This window comes from Ruditapes philippinarum, unplaced genomic scaffold (genome assembly GCF_026571515.1).
Source record: "Ruditapes philippinarum isolate M1 unplaced genomic scaffold, ASM2657151v2 ctg285_1_1_1_1, whole genome shotgun sequence".
Classification (NCBI taxonomy): Eukaryota; Metazoa; Mollusca; class Bivalvia; order Venerida; family Veneridae; genus Ruditapes; species Ruditapes philippinarum.
Window position 1 is genome coordinate 439,138 of NW_026858036.1, and position 26,089 is coordinate 465,226.

Here is a 26,089-nt window from a genome sequence, read left to right on the forward strand (position 1 = left end):
ATTTAAGTATAAATGGCCCGCTTGTTTCTTAAATAGATTAGGAAATAACTTATTATTTTTTACTAATGTAAATTGAAGATCGGGGATAGTGAACGTGACAACATAATGAAAAAATAAATAAAAGGGAAGGTTTAAAATCTTGACGGCAAGCCAACAACATTTTATGAATATTATAGAGAGAGACATTATGTGGTGCTTTTTTGTTAGTTGACAGGGACACATACAGCAACACTTTCAGTTGAGTGACACACTAGATTTTAACAGTCAACTAACCCAATAACAAAAGAAGTATAACAGCTGTTAGGTACTGTCGTTAAAAAGTGTGCAATTAAGTAGGTCAGTAAATTTATAAATCTTTGTGAAGTATAAATTAATATAACTTGTCAAATGAAATCGTATATTTTCGAGTTTAAATTGAGCATCATAAATTGTCTGAACTATAACTTACGTTCTTGTAAAGTGAATGCAATAATATGTCAGCTGCAAATTAAACCATATTCCTTAAATGAACTTGATTGTTTAGTGCCAAGGGTAGTTCGACAACACGCAATTGCATTAAAGAATTAAATCTAATTTGCATTACACATAGCACATAAACTGTTACGTTAACTATTTATAGAATTAATGTAAAACGGATTATTGTTCACAATAAAGTTATAGCTATGTGATCTTCGTATATATAAATTAATGCGCATAAGTACATACATACTAAGGACGCACTCGTTTAAAGCAGTTCTAAATATGATTGTGATATCCAAATACATTGTATAGGTTAATTTTGACAAAAAGATCATAAAAGGACGGATGGCAGCAATTTTCACATCCACGACGCAATGTTTAACAATTCCTACACACCACAACAATTGAGATTGATTCAAAGTAGACGATGAATTAATTGCCACAGAGAATACGAGTATTATGATGTTTGTCTAAAAATGCTTACATTACAATCAGAATAATACAAAGTGATATGATTATTTTCTCACCTTAAATATGTATAAGCAATATAGTATTTTCATTTAAATTAAATTTCGTGAAATAGATTATTGTTAAAAATGTTACAACATAATTTGTTTGTGACGAGCAAAAGAGCCTTTAGTTTTATTTTTCAGAACTACTGTTAATCCTTTGGAGTAATGAATAACACTTGCAACGAAATGGCATGTTAATGTTTGCGTCATGTATTTGGACTGATCGTAATGGTACGATGGACAATTAACACATAGTCACGTTGGTGTATGTAAATTAATGATCACAATGAACCAACTCAGACTATGATCTTATTATATTATCTTATTGTTTGATATATAGTTTAAAGACTTCATATTTCATAAAGTAAAAATTTAACAAAATGAAAATGTTATTCAAGCACCAACGGAATTATTTAATGTAGCCAATTCATCACATTTCAAAGTAAACCGCGATCCTTTTTTATGACATATGGAAATTACATATTCACTATATTCTTAATATGTGTCCATGTAAGCAGTTGTTTCAACAATTGTTTTTAACTTATTATACTTGAAACGGAATAAAAACGGATATATCAGTTTGGAAACACAACAAAAAAGGATTTTAAGGTGACAGAAGGTATGAAGCAGAAAATGGACAGTTCCCTGGTGAATGAAACATCTTATCTAATTGTAGACAAGGAACTTAGAGATAATGGGTAAATGCATTATATTTAAAACAAATACAGATGAGCACTCTGCATGCAGAATTATATGAATTCATTTTCATTAAAAACTGATACTTAAAAGGAATATGTATTAGTGTTAAAAAGATAACAAAAACGTAATTGCAATTTTTTTTTCTTTGTATGATATCTTAAGAGTTTACTAGGTTCTAGATAAACAAAAATGAGTGCCTGTAACATTTATATTTTTTATCAGAGTTCACCGAAATCCATCCAGAGAAAGGAAACTGTTTCTTTTGGTATCATGTATAATACAACAACTCATTTTTGCCGGCATAGGCTACGGACTGAGTGTAATGTATGCAGAACTTATCATAGTGTTTGAAGCAAAGAGATCTGAAACTGCCCTAATACAAAGTATATTCATGGCTATAGCAACAGGCGGCGGTAAGGTTATATACATAAGTATAAACTATTGATTACGACAAAAACGGAACATCCGTTCATCCATCTATCTAAAAAAAAACAGACACAATTTTTATTTTCTAGACTTATGCACATTTTCATCGTCTTTATGACATGCAATGAACACCGTACAACATAATTACTTCAAGATATGTATGTCGCGTGTAAATATACAGCCTCAACTTTCAAAGAGGATAAACTACAGTTGAGCATCATAGGTCTTACATTTAAAAAAGATTGTTTGCAATTTTTTTAATTAATTCTTTTTACTTCCTAACATTTTGTGTAGCCACATATTTCAGAACCATATCCAAAAATAAAGAAAAAAAACTTGTATAATGTTCACATATATTATTACATGTATGATATAGCAAATTTATCTGCAATTACATTTTTCACGGACTCGGTGTGATGTAAGCCAAACCTGTATTTTACTTTCATAAAGCGCATAAATACAATGTCATATGTTTTTTAAATTAATAAAATATTTTACAGGGATATTATTTACCGGAGTTATAACTAAAATAGGACCTGGAAATAGTATGATTATTGGTGGAACTGTTGGTTGTATCGGACTGTTTTTGAGTTCTTTCAGTAAGGGATTAACTGCAATAATTTTATGTACCGGTGTACTTTCTGGTAAGTAAAATGTTACTGATTCCGAAATCAAATGTGTTTAAAATATTATTGCACATTCTTAATTGTGATCTTAAGATGTAATTTTAGAACATAGATTCGGCATTAAAGGGATACTCAGGCAAATTATTGACAAAATATGAAAATAATCTTATGTACTCAAATGACGCTAAAATGACATTTTTCAAAGTCCCAGCATGAATTTCTGTATAAATTCTTTATATTTTGCGTTTGAAGCGTAAATATATCTATACTTGTTGGACATAATTAAGACGCCGACAAAATCACCGCGTTGTATTAAAACAAGTCATGTAACTTGCACAAAATCTGGGAGCTACAGTAACATATATTGTGGATATTGTATGATTGAAACAAGTCTAAATCACTCATTTGACATGTCCTTTAACGTTTCTAGAGTTCACTGTGACAACTATTGTGAAATCTCAAAATCTAACCTGACCCGCGTGGGTCAGGTTAGGAAACCGCCATTTTATTCTTAATACGAAGAAAAGTTTTGTTCCTGTGACTGCTTAGTGCATTTATTTTGAGGACATTTACAGAATAATGAATGAAAAATTCAAAACGAAGAAATAAAAATTTTGCCTCTTTCCATTTCAGAAAACAATCAAAGTCTTTGACACGACTTAATTGAAGCATTTGTTCACATAATTACATGGTTTATTAAATTATTACATTTTGAGCTGCAAACGCACTACCACATTTCTAACTGGCAAGCATTAAATATTTCTATCCAATGTAATTATGATTAAAAAAAACAAATGTAACTGAATATCAAAATGTTATGACGGTTGTATTAAAATAGATGTTTTTATCATATTGATTTCAAAGTGCAAATTAACTGCTATTTTAAAACGATATTTTCAGCTCTTGGGATGTGTATGTGTTACCTGGCTGCCTTTATAGCCGTAAGTCGGATGTTCCATGAAAATGCTGGACCCTATCTTGTTATACTCTCTCTCGGTTCAAGTATTGGACAGTTTGTAGTTCCTATGTTCTACGAAATGTTCATTGAGCAGTATACTTGGTCGGGAGCATTCATTCTGATGTCAGGAATAGCTTTACAAAATGTACCGTTCGGTGTTATTGTGCATTATTCTAAACGGTTTTATAAATCAAATGAAGAAACAGGGAAGTCTACAGTGGCAACTTTATGTGATTTTTCAGTTTTAAAAGATTGGCTTATGTGGGTTGTATATATTAATTTTCATTTGCTTGCATTAACAGGTAATTTCATCATTCATTATAAAATATATGATTGGTCGTTAAAAATATTTATAAGCTATCGACTAAAATGAATTCTCATAATGTGTTATGTATAAATAACTAGCCCATCATGTGAAATATAACGAAACACACATTTGTATAAAAGTATTTTACTAAGTAACTGACAAACTAAATCTTTTTTTTTTTTTTTTTTTTTTTTTTTTGCTTGCAAAATGTGCGTTTTGTGATTATTCGGATACTTTAATTAAAAATGTACGTATCATGATTTTCACGTGTTAGATACATTGTATTAAGAGAACGTAATTGACTAAATCATTTATCAATCTTTTTCAATATCAAAGCATTCCTGAAATCATATTGTTATATTATAGGTAATTTTGAGGCGTGGTTTCTTGTCGACTTTGCAATATCACGAGGCTTTAGCAGAGAATCAGGGTCACTGTTAATAACTGCACTTGGATTTGCAAATGTTGTGGGTCGGATTTTTGGAGGTTTCGTTAGATTCAAATGCACGTACGTATCAACTTACATAAAGTATCTTATTTAGAATTATCTTTTGCCTTACGATTGTTTTAATAAAAACATTGCTTTCAGTTATCAGTGCTTGCATCACTCATTTTTTCTTTGTACACCGTAGAAAGTCCTCAGATTTGACGTTTTTTTGTGTGGCAATGTGTCCGTTCTCATACGTTCGACGGTCGTCGTTATCTATAATCATTTAAACAACACCTTCGTGACAAATATGATTTTGATCAAACTTCGAGAGATTTTTTTTTTGTGTGTGTGATTATTGCATTTTCTAGTACCGCCACTGCACAGACGCAATTTTTCAATTTTGCCAGATATGACATTTTTTTCAAGGACTCTTTTTCTCTTTATTTTTGTTGCCACATCAAGTTGTTTGTGCCAAGTTGCACCCGCCTCCATTCAATCAGAGATGTTATTTTGAGGTTCATTAAACATCGTTTAGCAAGATATTGTATTGTTTGTGAAACTCTTTCTACTTAGCATTTTCTTAGCATTGGTTGATAACCTGTTTTCATTTCTTGAAAAATGTATTTAAGCCCTTGGAATGTTCTATTGGTTTCCTATGTATATTTTGTGTACATGTATTACATCATTAAGCCACCATGCGCCGCTTTTCTCCATTGAATTGTAATGTTGTGTCACATTGAAGACTACATGTTAACCACCATATCAACACATCTGCAGATGTTTCTAAATTCAAAACATATCGAGATTTGTTAATTGTTGACCTCTGCTTTAGCTTGTGCTAGGAGGCCGCATGAACGGTATCTTGCACTTTCAAATACCTTTTATGAACCGTTTAGCCATAATGCCAAGCTCTGAATGTCAGTGTCTTTATATACAAGAATTAGTAAACTTGTCTGAAAATCGTCACTGAGCGTCTTTAAATCTTCCAATTCTTAGCTACAATGCTCATGACATAATTTGACATGCAATATCACCTTTTTATCCTCTACAAATTCATAAATAATGTCCTTAGACCAGACTTGACGTCATCCTGGGAGTCACTATGCAGATATAGACTTATATAGGTAAACATATTAATAATGGCGTTACTTTGTGAATCTTCATGTATAATGCCAAGAACTTAGATAAATGCATATAGTATCACCGTGTAGCGTCTACAAATGTTATTTTAAGCATGCCCCTGGGGGTATTGGTCCGACATTAATTTGTATAGATCTATATTGGACAACACATTTCCTTCTATTGAACGACACTATAATGCCAAGTACTGGAATTTTTCGCATGTTTCACTTCAAAATGGACACGTACAAATACTAAATTAACAACTTAGTATCAAGCCGTATCTACTATGGTACCCGTAATGTGTTCCGATTACTTCTGCACCAAAGGCTTCTGTCATTCTCTGGCAAAGTAGCGCAGGTGAGAATGAGGATATAAGAACGTCAAATTATTCACAAAATTAGAATTAGTAAAGATATGGATCGTATTAACATTTTATGTTATTTTTCGCTTTGAACGAAAAAAAAGAAAGAAAGACAATTAAACAGATACAAATGTATATTTATCACGACTTAAATGAATGTGACCCTATATCGCAACTGTTTCTTTTACCTTGATCCACGAAAAAAAGTTCATATATGTATTTCTTATAATATTTTCATACTTTAATTTAAGGAACATGCCGTCTCTGAACCACTGGATATATCTTAGCCCACTACTTGCTATCGGACATGTTCTAGTAGTTAATGTAAATGACTATTGGGGACTATTTGCTGTTTGTATACTGTATGGCTTTCCATTTGGTGCAATGGCGGCACAACCTGCAGCGATTATGCTCGAGGTTACCAGTTTAAAAAAGTACCCACAAGCAATGGCCATAGCAAATCTCTCGTTTGGTCTTGCTAATTTAATCAGTGGGCAGCTTGGAGGTATATCATTAGAACAAAAATATATTTAACATAAGTATGCGATGTTATCAATACATACATATTACAAATGTAATCTGGTTTAAAGCTGCATGCCTCCAGATGGACCAAAAATACGAAAAAAGGAAAAAAAGAAGAAAACCAAACTTTTCAAAGTTTCAAACTTTCCAAACCAAATGAAAACCAAACTTACAAATGTAGATTTTTAATCTTTTGATTCAAGAGTCATGTAATATTTTAATGTTCTGTGTGAGAAATGACTGATTTAAAAAATGCTGTTTTAAATGTGTAAATCACTTTCTATGTTCATTTCACAATATGTTATTTCAAAATACAGTTTCAATTTTGTCATGAAAATTTGCATAAGTCAATCTGCAGGAAGGCCGCTTTAAAACGTAATTAGTCTAGAAAGTATAATGCATCTGTATAAATGAGTATTCAATAACCAATTTTGAATATAAAAGATGAGAACGAACGAAAGACGAGTCTACTTCTACTTTAGCAAAATATATGTTCTTTATATGTTTCTAACAGACGATAAACATATTTGAAATAATTTCCTTTACATTAGAAAATGATAATAATTATAATGGTCTCATATTTGTAGCTGATTTTAAATTATGGAATTTCAAAGTACATTTAACACTTTTTTATGTTTTTACAAATTATCTACCTTCATTTAATAAAAGATATTTTTGTTTTTGATAATCTATGCAACATGCAATATGAAAGATGTCATTATGTTTTAACACGTTAAATGTTTTGTAATAATTCAGGATATATAAAAGATACACTAGGGGATTACGTTCTTGCTTTCTACATAGCAGCAGGGGTGAGTATATACATAAGTCTGACTACAGGGGTTGTTGCGCTTGTCATTAAGAAAAGAAAGGAGCGGCATAGACGTATGATGCATGGTCAAACAAATGTCCCATACGAGAAGCTGAAATGATGTAAAAAAAATCTACTACAGTCATGAAATCAACAACGATGACAACGGTGGAGCCTTTGAGATGCATTGTGTTATTGTGTTTAGATGTATATAAACATTCATTAATGATCATTAAAAACCTATTAAGAACCGATTTAAATGAATATGGTGCGACTGAAAAGCATGAAATCGTAGCACAAATTGTTTAATTTATTACAAGGATGACTGCAAAAAGTGAAATATACAATACTGCGACATAATGTGTTTCTACTTGCTAGAAGAGGAACTTTCGGTTACTTAATAGCAAATTTTAAAGTAAAATACAATTCTTAATGAATCAGACACAATTTTGACATTCAACTAAAATGCTTTGATATAAACAGTTTTAAGGAACGAAAAATAATGAAAAACCGTATATTTCTTGAAGTAATGTTGATTATTAGTTATATACGTTGCTGACCAAATATAAGGGAAATTTAAAATAGAAGATATATATGACTTATATATCAAGTCAGTTCTTGTAAAATGGATTTAAAATAACACAAATTGTTATTGAAGACAAATTCTTAAGAAAAGTATAGAAACTAAAGAAGCGTATTTTGCCATGATTATATGTGTTATGTTTTATAATGCACGTGGTCCATGGATATTTTTATAAATGTCTTTCGGAATGTATCGATAACATTCATTTTTTAAAGAGAGTGAAGCAGTTTTCGTTTTTTTAAAAGGTCTTGTTTATTATAGTATCACCCCTACTGAAAGAGTCATCCATTTCTGACTTATGAGACATATTTTGCTTGGATACCACGTACCTATCATCTCCTACCACTATGGCAGGCGCCAGGCGGATATAATACGGAAACCATTTATTTTAACTATCTCGAGGCTTTACAAGTATTGAACTGATTTTGATATGAATGTAAAAAATGGTCACACTTGTTCCGCAATTATCTTATTAGTTAAGTACACACAGGGTTTGCTATGAATTATTAACAATGTTTAACAATTTCTCTGATTTAAACAGTTACTTTGTTCTGTTAGAGTTCGTGTCGAGCAAGTATTAAAATTTAATTAACAGAGGGCATTGCAAGATTTTTTTCTTAATTACTACAAGTTGGTTATTTTATAATATTGTCATGATTTTATGTGCTATATAATGCAAATGAACGATAGTTTGCACAATTGAAGCCAGATATTTATAACGTTTACAATCTGAAAATTGCGTGGCTAGAATCACGAATATCCATCTACCTGAAAGCAGATGCGTTAGGACTCACGAATACACTTTTATTTTGGAGATAGTGTACGCGAGTGAATTTGTCTACAATGGAAGGTCTGCAATACAATGTACTATACATAAACTACCTTGATTGTATTTAGTATGAAACATAACATTTAACATTGAAACAATTATCTTTTGATGTTGTTGTAAAGTGTGCGATATATTATCCGATATAACGTAAAATTATTTAGCAGATAATAAAATGTTCTGGAACAAAATATAAATATTTCGCATATAAGTGTTCATACTAAATAAACTAGAACGTATCATCATTCTTTCCAAGCAATTTTTATTTGTTTGGGTCGTCAGACCAAACAAATAATGGTAGCGAAATTTCAGAGTCTAATGCTGTTAATTGCAAATGCCGAAAGAAGTCCACTTTTTTGAAGCGGTTACTTCCCTTTATATGTACACTAACGCCGAAAAATTCAGGGGAGATCACTGCGTAAAGATGGTCAAAGACAGGCACATTAATTTTCAAGCAAAATAATTCCCGAATGGTCGAAGATTTCTAATATTGTTTTATTGTATTTTCTGATCGAAAATAAGTAAATACAAAGCGGACATTCAATCTCTGACACAGAAGTTTACGACAAACCTAACAACAAGTAGTTCTCAAAACAGCTTAAAACTAGCGATTTAAAAGAAAGAAATATTTTTATTTTGTTACAAGTATCCAACAAATTACAACGCATTCAAAGTTTAAAAATAGCGTTGGCTTATAGAATTGTCAATAAATGCACAATCACAAATTACGCGGATGAATATGATTTTATCAATGAAAATACTATTTTTAGCGATGTCGATTACCGAATACTACACAACCGAGTAGTGGAATATATAGATTCGACATGTCGGACTGTTTGGGCGAGAAGATTTTCGCTAAATTATCTACTTTTAGTCTTATAGCCAATTTACTACAATTAAAACGCTGGAAAGCATTGGTGGCACTATACATATAATCTCACAACATGTACCTTTCTTACATTCTGAGACCCAAACAAATTCAGCGCCTTCTGTGCTTTGATTAATAAGAGTGACCAAATAATACAAATCTGTTGTCACCAATATCTGGAAAATGTATAGAAAATGTCCACATTGTAGCTCAATCCACTTTAATATATTCATTGAATATGTGATAAGGAAATAATAAAGACCTTTTTATATTTATTCGCTAATGCATGACATTGTGATTGGAACAACCATTTGTATATTCATATGTTTTTGAAAGAACAACAGTTACTATTTTATTTGCCAATAACTGCATTGACTTGCACTCACTACTTGTTTTCTGTTAAGCGCATCAATATTTTTTGTTATTTATTTATCCCTCTCTTTCACTTTTTTTAATTTTCAAACAGATATTACAAAATATAATATTTCGAAATTCTCGTACTTTCTTTCATTTTGTTATTGGTTTAAACCCTTTAGCGGAAGGATTAATTACGTACTCAATGCACTTATCTCATTCGCTGTAATATAAACTGTCTTAATATCTTCCTTAAACATGTCAAGTTTACAAATACAACAAAAGGGATTGATAGCTAGACAGAAAGTAATCAGTCTCTTAATCAAGCTTAAATTTTTAACCTCGATGTATACGTGAGTTGTTGCACAGCGTGTAAGGTCAACAGCTGCGTTAATATTTCATCATCACATCTAATAATAGCACAGTTTTATTTAAAGTCTTTGCTATTTAATCGCTTGAACTGGTTTGATATTCAGCACTTATTCAACTGTTATCGCAATCGCTTATAAGCGTTATATTATTTAACTATTAATCTATTAAATCTTAATATCGTTTCAAAATCAAAACGTTGTTTAGTTTCATTTATATTTAATGTAAGAAAAACTTGTAAGCTATTTAATAAAGTGAAATACGACAGTGGTTGGAATGGTTTTAAAAGTGACAGCTTCAACACAAGTAAATCGACAACAGAGTATATGTGCTCCACGAAAGTCATGGTTAGTATAATTTGCATTTTTTTCTTAATAATATTTATATACTCGTCTAACATATTATATTAATATGATATATGTAAAACAATTAATGTGTGGGTCGTCAATACTGCCAACCATCATACACTACAGTTTGTGCAATGTGATATATAAAATCGTAGTAACGGCACACATATCTTGACATTTAATTAATAATTCATACGGTTAAGTAATATATAAACGCAGGAAATAAAACATTTATCTGCACGAAAGTTGAAGGAACAAATATGCAACAAATAGCAGAACAAGTATATTGTACTTAAATGCATAAATGCGTATCAAATACAACCATTTGAAAATAGGTTCGTTAAATTATTCGGAATAACGGAAGTAAAGCAAAATACGGGCATTAGTGTTTTTGTTGTTTTTCTTTTAAGTTGTTCTCTGTTTTTTTACAGTTCAAATATTGGAAAGTACTTATCGCTATTAGTAGTTGTAGTGCTGATAGCTTCGATTGTGGTAGGAACAAGTAATCCCCAGGGAACAAAAACTACAACCGTTGTATTTGTACATCTCCTTAGTTTTGCCGCGCACTTTGGGGCACAATGCTGGGTAACATTTATTGCAGGTAAATTAAGCTAATGTTACTTAGTCTTATGACAAATTCATGAAATCTGTATTTGTGAGATAGTTTGTGTCTGTATGCTTTGTGTGTAATGTGTGTTTCAATTGCAAGACAATCAAACATTAAATTGAGAAAACTGAAATAATGAAATCCTTGTACATGCATTTAAAACCTAACTTTAGCATATCTGATAACTTTATTATGATAAAATAAATTTGTTTAAAAATCATAACTAGATTGCGCGGGTCATCGCATAATTTATTTATAGAACCTTTTATACATGGGCGTAATCGAAAACCCAGACATTAAAGATTATGTTATTTCTGTGGTTATGACATAGAAGACGAATTTCATTTTCTTATCACATGCAAAAAGTATTCCTACTTGAGAAACATATTCATACCAAAATATTATGTTAAAGACACGAGCATGTACAAATATATCGATTTATTAAGATAAAAAAGAAGAAAAAGGTCTTGTTAGAGTTTGAAAATTTTATATCACAAGCAATTAAACGCAGGTAATAAAATCAACCGAATCATCAGATATAATTATAAAAAAAAATGCTATCTTGTTTGTGATATTACTTTATTTCCATTCATTCTCTATGTACTGATACTACAGTCCAAATATGTATTTGTATCATCGTATGACACTTTGCTACTATTGCTAATAAATATTGTAAACTTTGATGATTTTGTTTATGTATTTTGTGACCATGTGTATTTTGTACACGTCTTATATGAATAGATTATCTATCTATCTTTCAATTTTTAGACAAATCAAAAATATTGTAAAGAAAAATCTGAATTTTCTTAATTCTCTTCTTTTCAGGGTTTGCAATGTTCTTCAGTTTGCCCAGAATAATGTTTGGTCATCTACAAAGCAGGATGTTTCCACTTTATTTTGCTATAACATTGGTTTTGTCGTGTGTAACTTTAATAACGTATGTTATATTACACCCCTATGCAACGATGAAAACATCAGAGACAAAACAGGTAATCGTTTTATTTGACACTCTTAATGCACTAAATAATTTGAAGTGTATATCGTATGTATATCCTTTTCAACTAAAAACAAAACAATATTATTTTTATTCTAGCTTATCATATACAGGTAGATAAAGTTAGCTTATGTAATTGGAACGCGTTTCTGAATATTGAATATTGATTCTTGACCAAATCCTTGTGTTTCAATAGCATTTGCAGCGCATGCTCATGTGACAAGCCATAATTCGTTGACAGTATTTGTCCGAATGATCGTGTTGTTCCCAAAATTAGAAACTGTATTCAAAATGGCTAACACTGCTCCGGGATTTATAACGAGTTGATAGTTAGGAATGTATATTAAGCGTGTATAAAATGTTATACAAGTTTCCTTTTTAGCATTGATATTTTTTCTTAATTCATAATCGAAATATTTTAATCACAATTTGTAAACATTTCACTGTTAGCACATATATTATAATGTCTACATAACTTATGATTATTTTGCTCTTTCAACAGTTTATCGGGCTTTGTGTTTGTGTGGCATCAACTTTCATCAACAGTTTTTTTTCTAGCACCAGAAATTGTCGATGCTATGATCAGTGTATTTGATATCGAGAAATCGTCGGGAGTAGCTTATGTTATTGGATATTGTGATAAAACTGAATTAAAGAAAGATCCAGAATATTCAGAACATTACAGGAGATTTAGACTTAATCACAGTATATCTGGTGTCGCTAACGTAATAACTTTGATGTGTAACATTTTCTACGTGTATCAATTAGCGATCAACAACGAGAATGTCAGTTTTTATAACCTCAACATTGTGTAGTTATTATTCAATTTTTTACTCAGTATTATTTGCAAATAATCAGCATTGTTGTCGGTAAAACGGTAAAATATAACGTGATAGTTAATTATTACGACAATATTTTTTACCAAATTGATATAAACCATTTATCTCTCCTCTTTGTGTCTTGTTTGTTTTGTTGTGATGATTTCGTAAATATTTCATTCAATTTAACCTGTCGGCTTGTGTCAGTACTATGTTGGTATTTTAAATAACGTTTACATACATGATGTGTGAACTTTCCTCATATATGACACATTTCCTAAAAATACAATTTAAATCATAACCTGTATCATACATTATCTATTTTAACTGGACAATTTGAGTTTACAAATAATTCAAAATCTATTTTACTTTATATAGTAAAATTGAGCTTGATATCAAACATTTAAGATTTTGTTGTCCATGGTGATGTTAAAAGCCTGTAAACGGACTAAAATCATTTTGTTTTATACTTGTAAAAGAATATATGTTTTCATTAAAATGATTAAACAAACAAAATTAAGTGAATACCAGCTCTGTGTTCTTTATTCCGTATATCATTTAAAGGCAATTAACATAACGTAAAGAAAAAATATTAATATTTATTTCAATCAATACTTCAAATGTTTAAATGTTTTAAAAAGACCTATGTACACAATAATGATGTCATAAACACGTGTATACATTGTTACAGATAAATCTAACCACCATTAAAACTACAGACGTCTTGAAAATTGTTAATTAAATAAAACAAAACACCAATGGTTAATGTAATTTAATTAAGAATAATGATGCAAATCAAGATCACACCTGTATATATAGATATACATAAAATCATCTTTACCACTCTTATACTGAGAGTCATCTCTAAAAGAAATAAAGGAATCAAAGACTGACCTATTATCATACATTTTATAAACAATTTCGAATCATTTCTCTCCTAATATTATGACAAAAACCGGCAGCCATGAACTGCTATATTAAGATATGATATGTTGCACACATTTATTTAAAAGAAAATGTTGTCTTTCAAATGGTTTCCTATTGGTTTTGGGTTATATTAAAAAGTTTGGACTTAGTAATTGTTTAAAAACAAATCGGGATTTTTATAAAGCTAAAAACATCATGTGACTAGTTCAAACTTAAACGTGTTGTAATTTTCTACATATAAAACGTGTATCCGTTATTTGTTAGGAATAATTACAAAATCACACTTGAGATTTGCTCAAATACATAGTTTTTAATTTGAAGTTTGGTTTGTTTTTTTGTTTTTGTTTTTTTTTTTTTTTGTTTTTTTTTTGGGGGGGGGGGTGTTTTTTTTTTGTTAATCTACGAAATGTGATTTGTGTAAAGAAAATAATTGTCAAGACCTCGGGGAATTACAAAATCAGACTAATACATTATTTTATTCTTTATTATAGTCTCATCTATACACATATATACATGTAAAACATTTAAAACATTGCAATTGCATATAGCAATTCTCGAAAGAATTACAATAGACTTGTATAATAGCTAATACTAAGAGGGATAACTCCACAATCCATATTATAGAAATGTATAATATATACTGAAGTTTTACCTCCCTTATTTACGTATTCACATTCTCAACATTTACATCATATAAATCATTTGCAATAGGATGACATGATTGTACATTGTCATTATTTAAAAAATTATTTGAGACATTTGATTGCAAAATTATAATATACTTTTTACATTCTAAAAGTTTGATAGCCTCTACTGACTTCGTCTTAAAAACTGCCATAAGCAATTATATTGTAAAATACTAAATTTTGTAATAGAAGCACTATCACGCAATATAAAAATGGTTTTACAAAATCATTTATCACTTATGGTCAGACCATGGGTGAACTGGTCAGTAGTGGTTATCAAAACATTGGGATAAAACAACTTATTTATGCGTCTATTCTGGGTCTATATACAAAGCTTTCTTAGCGCTGAAGGGAAACAATTATGTTTATTGAGTAACACTTGTTTCGATACGAGTTGTCTCCCATATTAAATTAAAATTCAAATGTACTACATCGATCATTTCTAAATCAGTGGGAAAACATGTGTGTCTGATAATAAAATACGGTAAAAAAATATTATTTGAATATTTTTTCTTTCTTATATTTGTTCTTTTGTGAACTTAATCTTAATGAAAAGCTTAAATTGACTACATAACTACATGAATAAACGTTATTTAAAAAACTATATAAACATGGCAGTAAACATCGCATTGTTTTAAAACTGAATCTATGTAAGATATAATTTGTATCGGAATAGATATAGGTAGGGCTAATATAATACATCACGGAATGAATAACTTGAAAAACGAACACATTAGTTTATTCGTTACATTTAAAATAGAAAAAATAATATTATATCTTATTTTCATAGATATATTTATAAATTACATATATTCAAAAGAAAAGAAAGTAGTTATCTTTGCATTTTTTAAAATTTATATATATTTATATTACCAACATATCAACATATTTTACCTGTAAATGTAATCTATAAAACCTTATATTCATTGTACAAATATATTTCATTTATTAGTTTCCTTAGATAAGCGGCAAAGCCTTTTCAACAGTATCAATACAAAACGTGATTTTAAAATGCTATATAACGCAATCATACCATACAAGAATGTAAAAGGTGTTTCTTTTTAAACAAAAGCAATAAAATGAATATGAAAAGTGATTTCATGAAAAATTTATGTTTTAAATACTTTAATCAAATGATTTATACTGTGCACATTGTGAATCATATGTAATAAAACACCTTCTCTCCTTGTCTCGTTTTCTCAACACATAGACAATAATTATAAAACCAAATGTTACTAGAACAGATACAACAATTCCAAGCTCATATGCAATGTCATATTCTCCGTAGGAATCTCTTAAACTACCTGGAATATAAGTAAACTCGGAGGTTTAACTCAATAGAAATTACTAAATAACTCAATGGAAAGTTATTCTGAAGGATTAAATTTTCAGTTGCTTGAAATAACAGAAGGAATAAATTTTCAGTAGCTTGAAATAACAGGTACAAATTGTTAAACAGAGTCAGCCTGGATATACTTTTGTTTGAAAAATTTGTTAACAGTCGACAGATTATTACAATGTCTTTCATAAACACTAGGACAAAATACTACAAGACAGTCTGAAGGACAGTTAAATCCCCTTCGCAGCGTAAATAATGTGCACTTCTTCACCTATAACCAACCATGACGCTAATGTTGTACCATTCATACCATAAGCACATTTGCTCATCACAAATTGACCGATTACCATCCATATTTAGAAGGTAGATACCTTTGTAGATCCTCTTATTTTGTTTGAAATTTGAGGTTAAGGTCTTGGTAACCATGGGTATTTTGGACTTCACATATTGACAAGTTTCTTGCATATTTGGTTGTATCAGGCTTTAGTTTTATATTAACTAACAATACTTTGATTGTGACTCTATTGTATTATTTGTTATTGTTCTCATGTTTTACAAATCATTCAAGTGAGAATTACAAGACTGCTTGTTATATTATAACCTTGATCTTGGGAATAGCCAACTGGTTGCCCTCTGTAGGTTATGATGGTGATCATGTGAGCCAATATTATTAAGAAAATTCATTAGTTTAAAACTTATTAAGAACATACAAAATTTAAACATTTGACCATTATGTTTGACCTAGACCTTGGGTATAACAACCTGAAAGTGCTCTTTTCAGTAAATCAAAAGTAAATAAAAAGTTAAGGAGCGGACAGGAAAATATGGACTCTATCATTTGACTTTTAAGTGTGACCTTGACCTTAGTGTAAGCATACCTGATGTAACTTTGGGGTAGTAACCTAGATGCTGTGCTCTGCAGATTGTATCATGGTGGTAATCATTTGTGCCAAGTAATTTTAAATCTTTTCATTGAGCGGACATGAAAAATAGATGTTTAAACATTAAACCCATGAGTGTGACCCTGACCTTGATTGTAATGACTTGATAGTGGTGCTCTGCACATGTTTGTCATAACGGATGATCACTAGTGTGCCAAGTTATTATAAAACTAGAACTCCGCGAGTCGGATGTGTCGCCTTGTGAACAATGTAGTTTAGGGGAAATGGCCAGGACAAAAATGAAATATGAAAAATAACAAAGGGCAATAACTAAAAAAATAATAAGTGCAGATCAGCAGTTTCTGTACACTGCACTTCTTATCAATAAGATCTATCATTCTATGATGTTTCAAGTCCATAGCTTTCATACTTGAGGAGAAATGACCAGGACAAAAATAAAGTAAGAAAATCAACAAAGGGCAATAACTCAAAAATAAGAAATGCAGAGTATCAGTTCTTATGCACTGCACTTCTTTTTAATGAGATCTATCATCCTATGAAGTTTCAAGTCCATAACTTTTATACTTTCGGAGAAATGGCCTGGACAAAAATTAGGTATGAAAATTAACAAAGGGCCATAACTCAAAAATTAAGAAATGCAGAGTACCGATTCTTGTGCACTGCACTTCTTAATAATGAGATCTATCATCCTATGAAGTTTCAAGTCCATAGCTTTTATACTTAAGGAGAAATGGCCCGGACAAAATTAAAGTATGAAAATAAACAAAGGGCAATAACTCAAAAAATAAGAAATGCAGAGTACCAGTTCTTGTGTACTGCACTTCTTCTTAATGAGACCTATCATCCTATGAAGTTTCAAGTCCATAGCTTTTTTAGTTGAAGAGAAATGGCCCGGACAAAATTAAAGTATGAAAATTAACAAAGGGCAATAACTCAAAAATAAGAACTGCAGAGTACCGGTCCTTGTGCACTGCACTTCGGGTTATTGAAAGAAGCATGCATACCAAGTTTGAAGTAAATCAGACTTATAGTGACTGAGTTATGCTCCGGACAAGCTTTAAGGGACGCCGACGCCGACAACGACAACGACGCCGACACAGACGCCGCCGCCGCCGACACCGCCGACAAAAGTAACCCCTATATGTCACCTTTTCAAGGCGACACAAAAATAAGCAGTTTAAAAGTTATTAAGCAGATACGAAAGTGTTACGGACTGACGGACTGAAGGAAAGACGGACTGACAGACGGAGGCCATTGCTATAATCCCCTTCTTCCTTTGTGGAAGGTGGTTTAAAATATAAAAATATATCTATCAACCAAAATTAACAAAAAACGGTAAGTTATTTAACTTTCGAAATAGCTTGAATTCAAAAATAATACTAGTAATGAAGAATTATACAGAATAATGAAAAGTAGTATCTTACCTCCTACAAAATTGCTTATCAGAGTTCCTGTCCCTAGAGCCAAGTTTTGTTGTAAAACTGCTTGTTGAAACATATCATTGTCTACTAAATCGTACATAATGACCGGTAAAAAGACATTAATAAGGCCAAATGCGACACCATACACTGTACAAGCAGCATACATCCAATTGTGAAGTGTCTGTAGTAATATGAACAAAGCATGCCCTACTGCCAGAATAGGACAGACGTAAAACATGTAATATACGGCTGGAAATGAATGTTTTCTCATTTTCACCATTATACCTATTATACGCCCTACAAGATTTGCAAATCCTAACACAGACAGTAATGATGTTGCAAAGTTTTTAGTATAACCTCTAGACGTCATCTGATCTACAAGGAACCATATCTCAAAGGTCGCTGGAGAAAAAAAAATAAACATAACGAAAAATAATAAGTCTAAAAATATAACTTTTACCAGACAATTTACTTGTAATAATATTTTTCCAACTAAAAAGACTCTAATATTTGCCTCAGAAAAATTCATGTTTAAGATTGGATATGAATAAGTTCTTAAAAGAGCTTATTTCCTGATCCGTTGCTAACACCTTTTAAAAAAATGGTTTTAAACAACTGCTATATACCTGTGGTTTCAATAAGAACGATAATAGTTAGGTACAGCCAAATCACTGGATCCTTGTTCAGCCTTTTGTGAACTTTTACTTTTACTTCTGACTCCTCTCCATTCATCAGAAGTTCCTTTGAGTAATGAATAAAAAGTCCACAAGGCAGCCCTTGGAGAGCAATACCAGCTAGAATAATGAAAGTCCCAGACCAGTGATAGTAGTTAAGAAGACCTCCATAGACCTGTGATAATACCATATGTCCTAAACTCCCTGCAACTGTCAGCAAGGCTATCGGTAACCCTGCATCTATTTTGTATAACGAACCTACCACTGCAAACGGTGCCATATAGCCAATGGAAAGACCAATACCTAAATGTTTTTTTTAATACAAAACTATTTTGTTAATGTAATTGTATTGTTTTGATTACAATTTCCGTGCATATTGAACAAGAATCTTCATTTTCTAATGTTTAAATAATTGAACACAAAACAATCAGCGATTATTATTTTCACTTTTCTAGCAAATCACTTTCATCGTTAATACAATATAATCTTGTTGATATTGGCTAAATCGATTTAAATTTTCGAAAGAAAAAAAAACAAACAAACAAAAAAAAAACAAAAAAAACCAACAACATTAAAACAAATTTCTTGAATCATTAACACATGTTATTAGCAATAGTTTAACGATAGTTTTTATTGGTTAAATATTTTACCAGAAACTAGTCCCGTTGAAAATATGATTGTTTCAGAATTACGAGCTAATGAACTTGCGGCAAATCCAACACATGAGAGTACCGCGCCACAAGACATTGACAAACCAAGTCCTAGATGTCGGATAGGCCATGTCCACAATAAACCTTGAACATATAATATAACTCTAAATCGAATAGTTATATATGTTTTGATATCACAAATGCAAAGAAAAATGAATCTCTTAAGAATGCCAAAAGAACAAATAGGAGAAGAAAAAACAAAAACATCCCGCAAATACATTGAAATGTCATAATGGTCTTTAGCGTTTTTTGAAAAATTTCGTCGCAAACAAGGATCGTGTAAAAATCAGATATTTTTTGACAATTAAATGCTGTAAGTACACACGATTTCTAATACCAGAAAAAACTGTATTTTCAACTTAAATTACTTTCGGAACCATTTTCCAAAGAAAAAAGAAAGAGATTCCGTGAAAATTGACAGATATTCGGTGAAACTATTAACAAGAGGTCGACCGTATAGAGGTACGATACTTTATTCAAAAATTATTACTTAAGGAACATATTTCATATTAAGGAGTTATTTGTTACTTCCAATGCCAACGTTAACATGACATACATATTAAAAGAATATCCCTCTAGAGTCCAATGTAGCAGATATGCCACACAACCTAAATCATATATATACTCGTATATATATTTTTTATGTTAAGAACAATCCTTTCAAATGTTATGTTAAAACTATCCTTCATATGCAGTGGTGGACTTACACAGTTACTTACCCTTTAGTAAAAACACGCCATTTGTACAATTGAAAAAGAAGTCAAAATGGCCTCACAAATATAAAATTTTAACAGGTGTTGTATTATCTGTTTGTTGTTTTCATAAAATTTAAGAATTTATCTATGCATCTGCTGATGAGTTTTACTATAGAAAAATCAGAAATGCTCTATACATAGCAAATATGCTTCTTAGGGCTATAATAGTTTGCCACGCAACTTTAGCACATATTTTATTTCCAGTAATAAACCGAAGTATCATTACATATACTAAGGACTGAGATACTATTTCTTATTTATAATATATTGTAGTGTTTTTTTTATAGTTTTTTAATAATTTTGAAATAGAGATTTCACCGAATACTTTGATGGCAAAAAATGCAATCCTTAGATATAACAGAATTAAGTAAAATCGTCTGCTATTGTTATATGATCCAGCTAGATATACATTTCACCCACTTCATTAATTATTTCTAGTCCGTTCGTATTGAAGTACATTATATTACGTTCAAATATCACTAAAATTCATTTTTTTGAATTATTTTATGACCCCAAAGTACGGTCGTTTGTCTGATGTTACAAATTGCACATATATCTGTGTAACGCACTATGGTGTCCAATATTGACCTCAAAGTACATAAAGCACTTTGGGTTCGGATCCCATATTAGGTAAGGTACTGTTGGGTCGGACCCCAAAGTGCGTTGGACCCCAACGTGCGGTGTTGATACATGTTTGTATTGTTTTATATGCCATGTATGCATATCTCGTCTTTAAATGATCAGCAGTTCCCCACTGATATCCGTGAGCCTAACCAGGCGCTTTACTGTTGGCTGACTTAAAGGCCCATTATGCAGAAGAAATGCTTGTATGTCTATTTCTTAAAATCTTTTTATTTTTGGTGTTTTGTTATAGTTCAAGAAAAGTCACTCATTTTCAATTTTAGTGGATAATACTTTGCCTCTTTTACCCTTGGCAATACGTAAATTGATTAATTAATTAATTAGCTTATTTATTTAAAGATTTTAGCAATTCCATCATCTTATCTAGTGATATGTAACTACAATATTTAAGCAAAGATTTAAGCACTTGATCTCGTTTCATATCTTGTGTGAACTTGTTTTTTTCTTTTATTATAGATTGGTTTTTTTTTCTTATAAAATTGATAATGAAAATTTGTTAATAAAAAATGAAGATAAGTAAGTTTTATTTACTTATTTTGACATAAGTTTTCCATAGCATTGTATCTTTTTTGTAGCAGATCTGCTACAATTTCATGAAAGTCCACCGTCTCAGAGCTGCTACAAAATAAATATTTCTATAACTATAGTAACCAGGTACATGATTTTAGTTTTACAAGGTCAGAGTAAAATATTCAATTATCGAATATTCTTCCTTTCCTAAGTGTTATTGTTTTTAGAGGGATACAGTAACAGATATATTGAAACAAATATTGGTAAGTTATATCACAAACATGTTTACTATTAATAGCAAAACTAAATGCAAAAATGCAAGAAAAAAAAAACCCGAATTATTTACATATATCCATAACATATATCCACATTTCTCACTGTACGCATGGTGATTTGCTAAAAAAACTAACTGTACGCAAAAGTTTACCTGGGGTTTATCCGTATCGTACCGTTTTAACACGTTTAAAAAGTATCGTACCTCTATAAGTTCAACCCGTTGATTTAGATCGGATCTATATCAATATACACGCCGAGTTACTGCAACCACCTTTTTTAAAGTCAAAACATATCAACATATAAGCGTATTTTTTCAGTATGTTGGAAATGACCAGATGTTAATATTTGGCACATATAAAGGTGGTTGCTCTTTAATAAAGAAAATGCGACAGTACCGTATTTTCTGATAATATGAACATTGTTTATTATCAAAATTGGCAAATCACGTAAACTGCAAAACATGTCTTACACAAAATAAGCATAAACCTGAATCACATCAAGACAAATATAAATGACAGTTTAATATTCATTACTCATGTAAGCGACAGCAAACCAAAACATGATAAACAATGAATCAATGCTATGGAACAAGGTTTCGGCGTTGTGTTTGCTGCCCCCTCGCACCAACACCTTTCATCCACAAAAGATACGCAATTGTAATGAGACCATAATATGATGGATAATGAAGAGTAAAAAAACTATGATTTACCTGCTCCTAAAGCAACGAAATTGAAAATGCCTTGAATGAAAGCGCTGATAAGTCTTGAGGTACTGAAAACGCTTATAAGTTCAGCATACATTACACTGAATCCATTAATTAATCCAAGACTGAGAAGTGACTGAAATAAACATGCCAATGTAATGAAAAACGGTTTTCCAATGTGGAGGTCCATCGCCTTATCTCCAAACTGTATCTAACATAAAGGTATGTTTTAAAACTATCGTTGCAGTTTTGATATTTTCATTTTCATAAATTAAGTATCATTTGCAATTAAAATATTAATTAAATTTCACTTTATTATATAATTAGAGTGTATGCAAATTATAAAACGAAAATACGTATGTGTTGGTATAATAATGCTGCAGCTGCTTAAAGTAAATAACAGTGATCTCAACATGTTGAAAATCCATGATTGTGACGTGCAAAATATAACCGACAAAGCTTGCACATTTTAACGCTCGTACTGCCAAATGCACGTATGTCTATAACACTCGGGACATTTTAGCATGTACCTAGGAATATCAGAAATTTGTCTTAATAATTATCTAAACCCTGGTACAAGTACGTAAGCCCTGTTGCGTCATCAAGATGTTAAATTCCCGTAAACTGGCTGCTCAGGGCTTTATTTTGGTGCCATAACTTTAACTGTTTTTATCAGGCAGTAAATAAATCTCATGTTTCCCTGTAACCCTTACACTGCCGATCTGTTTAGGGCTAAATATTAAATGTTAGTGAAGTTACTGAAATTAATTAGGTTTTTACAATACATAAGAGTAGTAAGAACTTTGTCGTCAATTGTTTTTAATTCAATACTAGTAAATGTATGAGTGAAATGCTCGAGTCATTTGTAACCCTGTCTCACAATCCCTTGAACTAGATATTCACAGTATATAAACATATCTACTTCCTGTACTCGCAAGAAAGACACAACATAAAATATATAGACTCCCAAGAAGGATACAGTGATCAGAAGTAACATGTGCTTGTACTCGCAAGACATGGTACATATATTTGATATTTGATGATTGATACTCGATCCAGGTCCTAGCAACTGGCACAGTCACAAATACGTAAAATTATAATTCAAAAATAACAAATTTCTGTGTACGTGTTTCACAACTTGTATTTTTTTTGTGATTTTTTAAAAAATATTTGATAAGCAGAGTATGAATGTTGAAAATATTACTTTACCAGCTAAGATATATTGGTGTGAAGAACGATTTTTTTGAGAGTGCATTTTTTGCCGATACAAATAGTATACAGTCATGTACATTCAAAATAATTTTTACTTTTTATGCCTTTCCATATTTATTTTTGTTGAAATTACATAGATTTATATTGTTGTATCTCTTTGTCATAGTAATGCTTAAATCAAAATGATTTTTAATAAACCAGTATCTTGCAATTATTTATCGAAACTACAGAATATCTTTTGGGTATTGTATATTAGCAGAGACATAGATACATTATCTATATCTCTGGTATTAGCAAGTTAGTACGATTTAACTACCTGGTAAAATTTTCATTATTAAGAATCATCATGATCAGTTACCCAGCAATATGGTCTACTATTAAAACAAATCGTTAACTTTATTATAGTAAACATTTTATTCATTTCACCATCCTTTTTATGTAATAACTTATTCAATTACACAAAGTTTTGGCAATTTTAATATGCCGATCTTACAAGAGAAAGAATTAAGATCTTTATATCCCTCTATTAGTGTACTTAATCGTATCGGCATTGTCCACAGTATCCCCCAATGACGTCATCCAAGGGCGACAACTTGAATACGGTCTTAAATGAAATGGTCTATACTAAAACAAATAATGAAACTTGAAATTTATGAATAAGACGTGTATTCAGTGTACGTACTTTAATTAAAGGTAGTGCTTTTGTATTTTTATTACGCTAAGGCTTGAAATACTTCCTTCAGTAGTTAATGAAAAATTATACATTATATTTATTTTTTAAGAAGAATAAACTCAGAAATTTTAATAAGTTAAATCTTTAAGAACTATTGAACGGTAAAAATAACGAACATAGAAACGCTTATAAATTCTAAAAAAAATAATGAAAAGAATCAATCAATAATCCTGTCAACATGCTTAAATTCATAGATGAAAATTGTAGCAAAACTATGTTTTTATAACATACACATATTAGGCATGTAACCAATTATTAAACATAGCAAATATTAAAAAAGCAAAAACTTTCTTCGATTTCGATTAATTTTATTGCAGCTCTGGCAGAAGAATTATTTAAGTTATATATGATTCGTGATTTTGTGTTCTGTTTTGTTTTCTTTAGGAGACAATAGTCATGTTTGTAAACAAAGCACTATTTTTTAACTAAACTATTTTTCAAAATGACTGGAATGGAAGGGGCGCCACATGTGCCGTTCTCGTCTTTCAATTAACATGACACATCGGTATATTAAACACTCTAATGATACTTGAAGTGGTCAATACACTAATTGAGATCATGTTGTGATCTATTTCTTATACGTCCAGTAGATCAAATAGTTTAAGAACTTTTTATCCTGAATAAGTCTTACATCAGCAACAATATAATTTATGCTACATGTAAAATGTATGACCAACAAACATAAATGTTTATCTGTTTGGCACTGACCGAACAGTCAAAAATATGAACTTGCAATGGTTAGATTACAATTGAACAATAGTATTTACATTATATTTAGTAAATTCAGGAAGGATTTGCTATCATTTCTAACACAGTATATACAATATTAGAAATAGAATTTGCTACAGTTCATGTTTGCTTTCTATAACGTATAAAAATTTAGTTCATGATTATTATGGAGTTATCAATAAAATACAAATGCATATCATCTATCATCAATTTTATACGTTACACTATAACTGTCATAAAAATTTATATAAACTTCAGACTCCTAATAAAGGTGAAGTACACATATTTTAAATATAGGCCATAAAAATATTTTATTTTTTATATCATTTCCGGGATCCTCATTAAGCGATCACCACCGGTCGGTCGATTTACCCCAAGACACCCCCAGACTACGCCAAGACACCCCAAGACTACGTCAAGACACCCCAAGACAACGTCGAGACATCCCCAAGACTTCGCCAAGACTATGTCAAGACACCCCAAGACTACATCGAGACACCCCCAGACTACCCCATGACTACGCCAAGACACTCCAAGACTATGTCAAGACACCCCAAGACTACGTCAAGACACCCAAAAGACAACGTCGAGACACACAAAGACAACGTCGAGACATCCAAAGACAAAGTCGAGACACTCCAAGACTATGTCAAGACACCCCAAGACTACGTCAAGACACCCCAAGACTACGTCAAGACACCCAAAGACAACGTCGAGACACACAAAGACACTTTTACTGACATGTAAATATGTCTCAATTTTACCTTTTTTGTCACATAAAATCTCTCTTCATTTATTTCACTGTATTTTTAATGTAAGATTATAAATATATTCTTTTTTTTGTGCAAAATAGTTTACAACAATGAAATAA

The 26,089-nt window shown here is 30.9% G+C and overlaps 3 protein-coding genes across 4 annotated transcripts; 2 read left to right on the top strand and 1 right to left on the bottom strand.

The window, feature by feature from the left end:
- Positions 1-1,107: 1,107 nt before the first annotated feature.
- On the top strand, positions 1,108-8,901 carry LOC132751889 (monocarboxylate transporter 6-like). 2 transcript variants are annotated; one of them, XM_060742098.1, is made up of 7 exons: positions 1,108-1,669; positions 1,893-2,083; positions 2,597-2,740; positions 3,623-3,982; positions 4,354-4,495; positions 6,152-6,405; positions 7,227-8,901. In XM_060742098.1, exons 1-7 carry the CDS (start codon positions 1,593-1,595, stop codon positions 7,352-7,354), a joined length of 1,296 nt encoding a protein of 431 aa, XP_060598081.1. In that variant the 5' UTR covers positions 1,108-1,592; the 3' UTR covers positions 7,355-8,901. The 2 variants fall into 2 exon arrangements, with proteins under 2 accessions (XP_060598081.1, XP_060598080.1); XM_060742097.1 differs by having other exon boundaries at positions 1,111-1,669; positions 7,179-8,901.
- A 1,402-nt stretch (positions 8,902-10,303) lies between these two features.
- LOC132751905 (transmembrane protein 205-like) lies at positions 10,304-13,468 on the top strand. Its single transcript, XM_060742118.1, has 4 exons — positions 10,304-10,580; positions 11,012-11,181; positions 12,013-12,229; positions 12,684-13,468. Exons 1-4 carry the CDS (start codon positions 10,510-10,512, stop codon positions 12,994-12,996), a joined length of 771 nt encoding a protein of 256 aa, XP_060598101.1. The 5' UTR covers positions 10,304-10,509; the 3' UTR covers positions 12,997-13,468.
- Positions 13,469-15,006: 1,538 nt separating this feature from the next.
- On the bottom strand, positions 15,007-22,833 carry LOC132751900 (monocarboxylate transporter 6-like). The gene is made up of 5 exons (XM_060742114.1): positions 22,551-22,833; positions 19,599-19,742; positions 18,901-19,251; positions 18,278-18,676; positions 15,007-15,916 (listed from the first exon to the last, which is right to left on the bottom strand). The coding sequence occupies exons 1-5, from the start codon at positions 22,732-22,734 to the stop codon at positions 15,738-15,740; spliced, it is 1,257 nt and encodes a 418-aa protein (XP_060598097.1). The 5' UTR covers positions 22,735-22,833; the 3' UTR covers positions 15,007-15,737.
- Between the last annotated feature and the right edge of the window lie 3,256 nt (positions 22,834-26,089).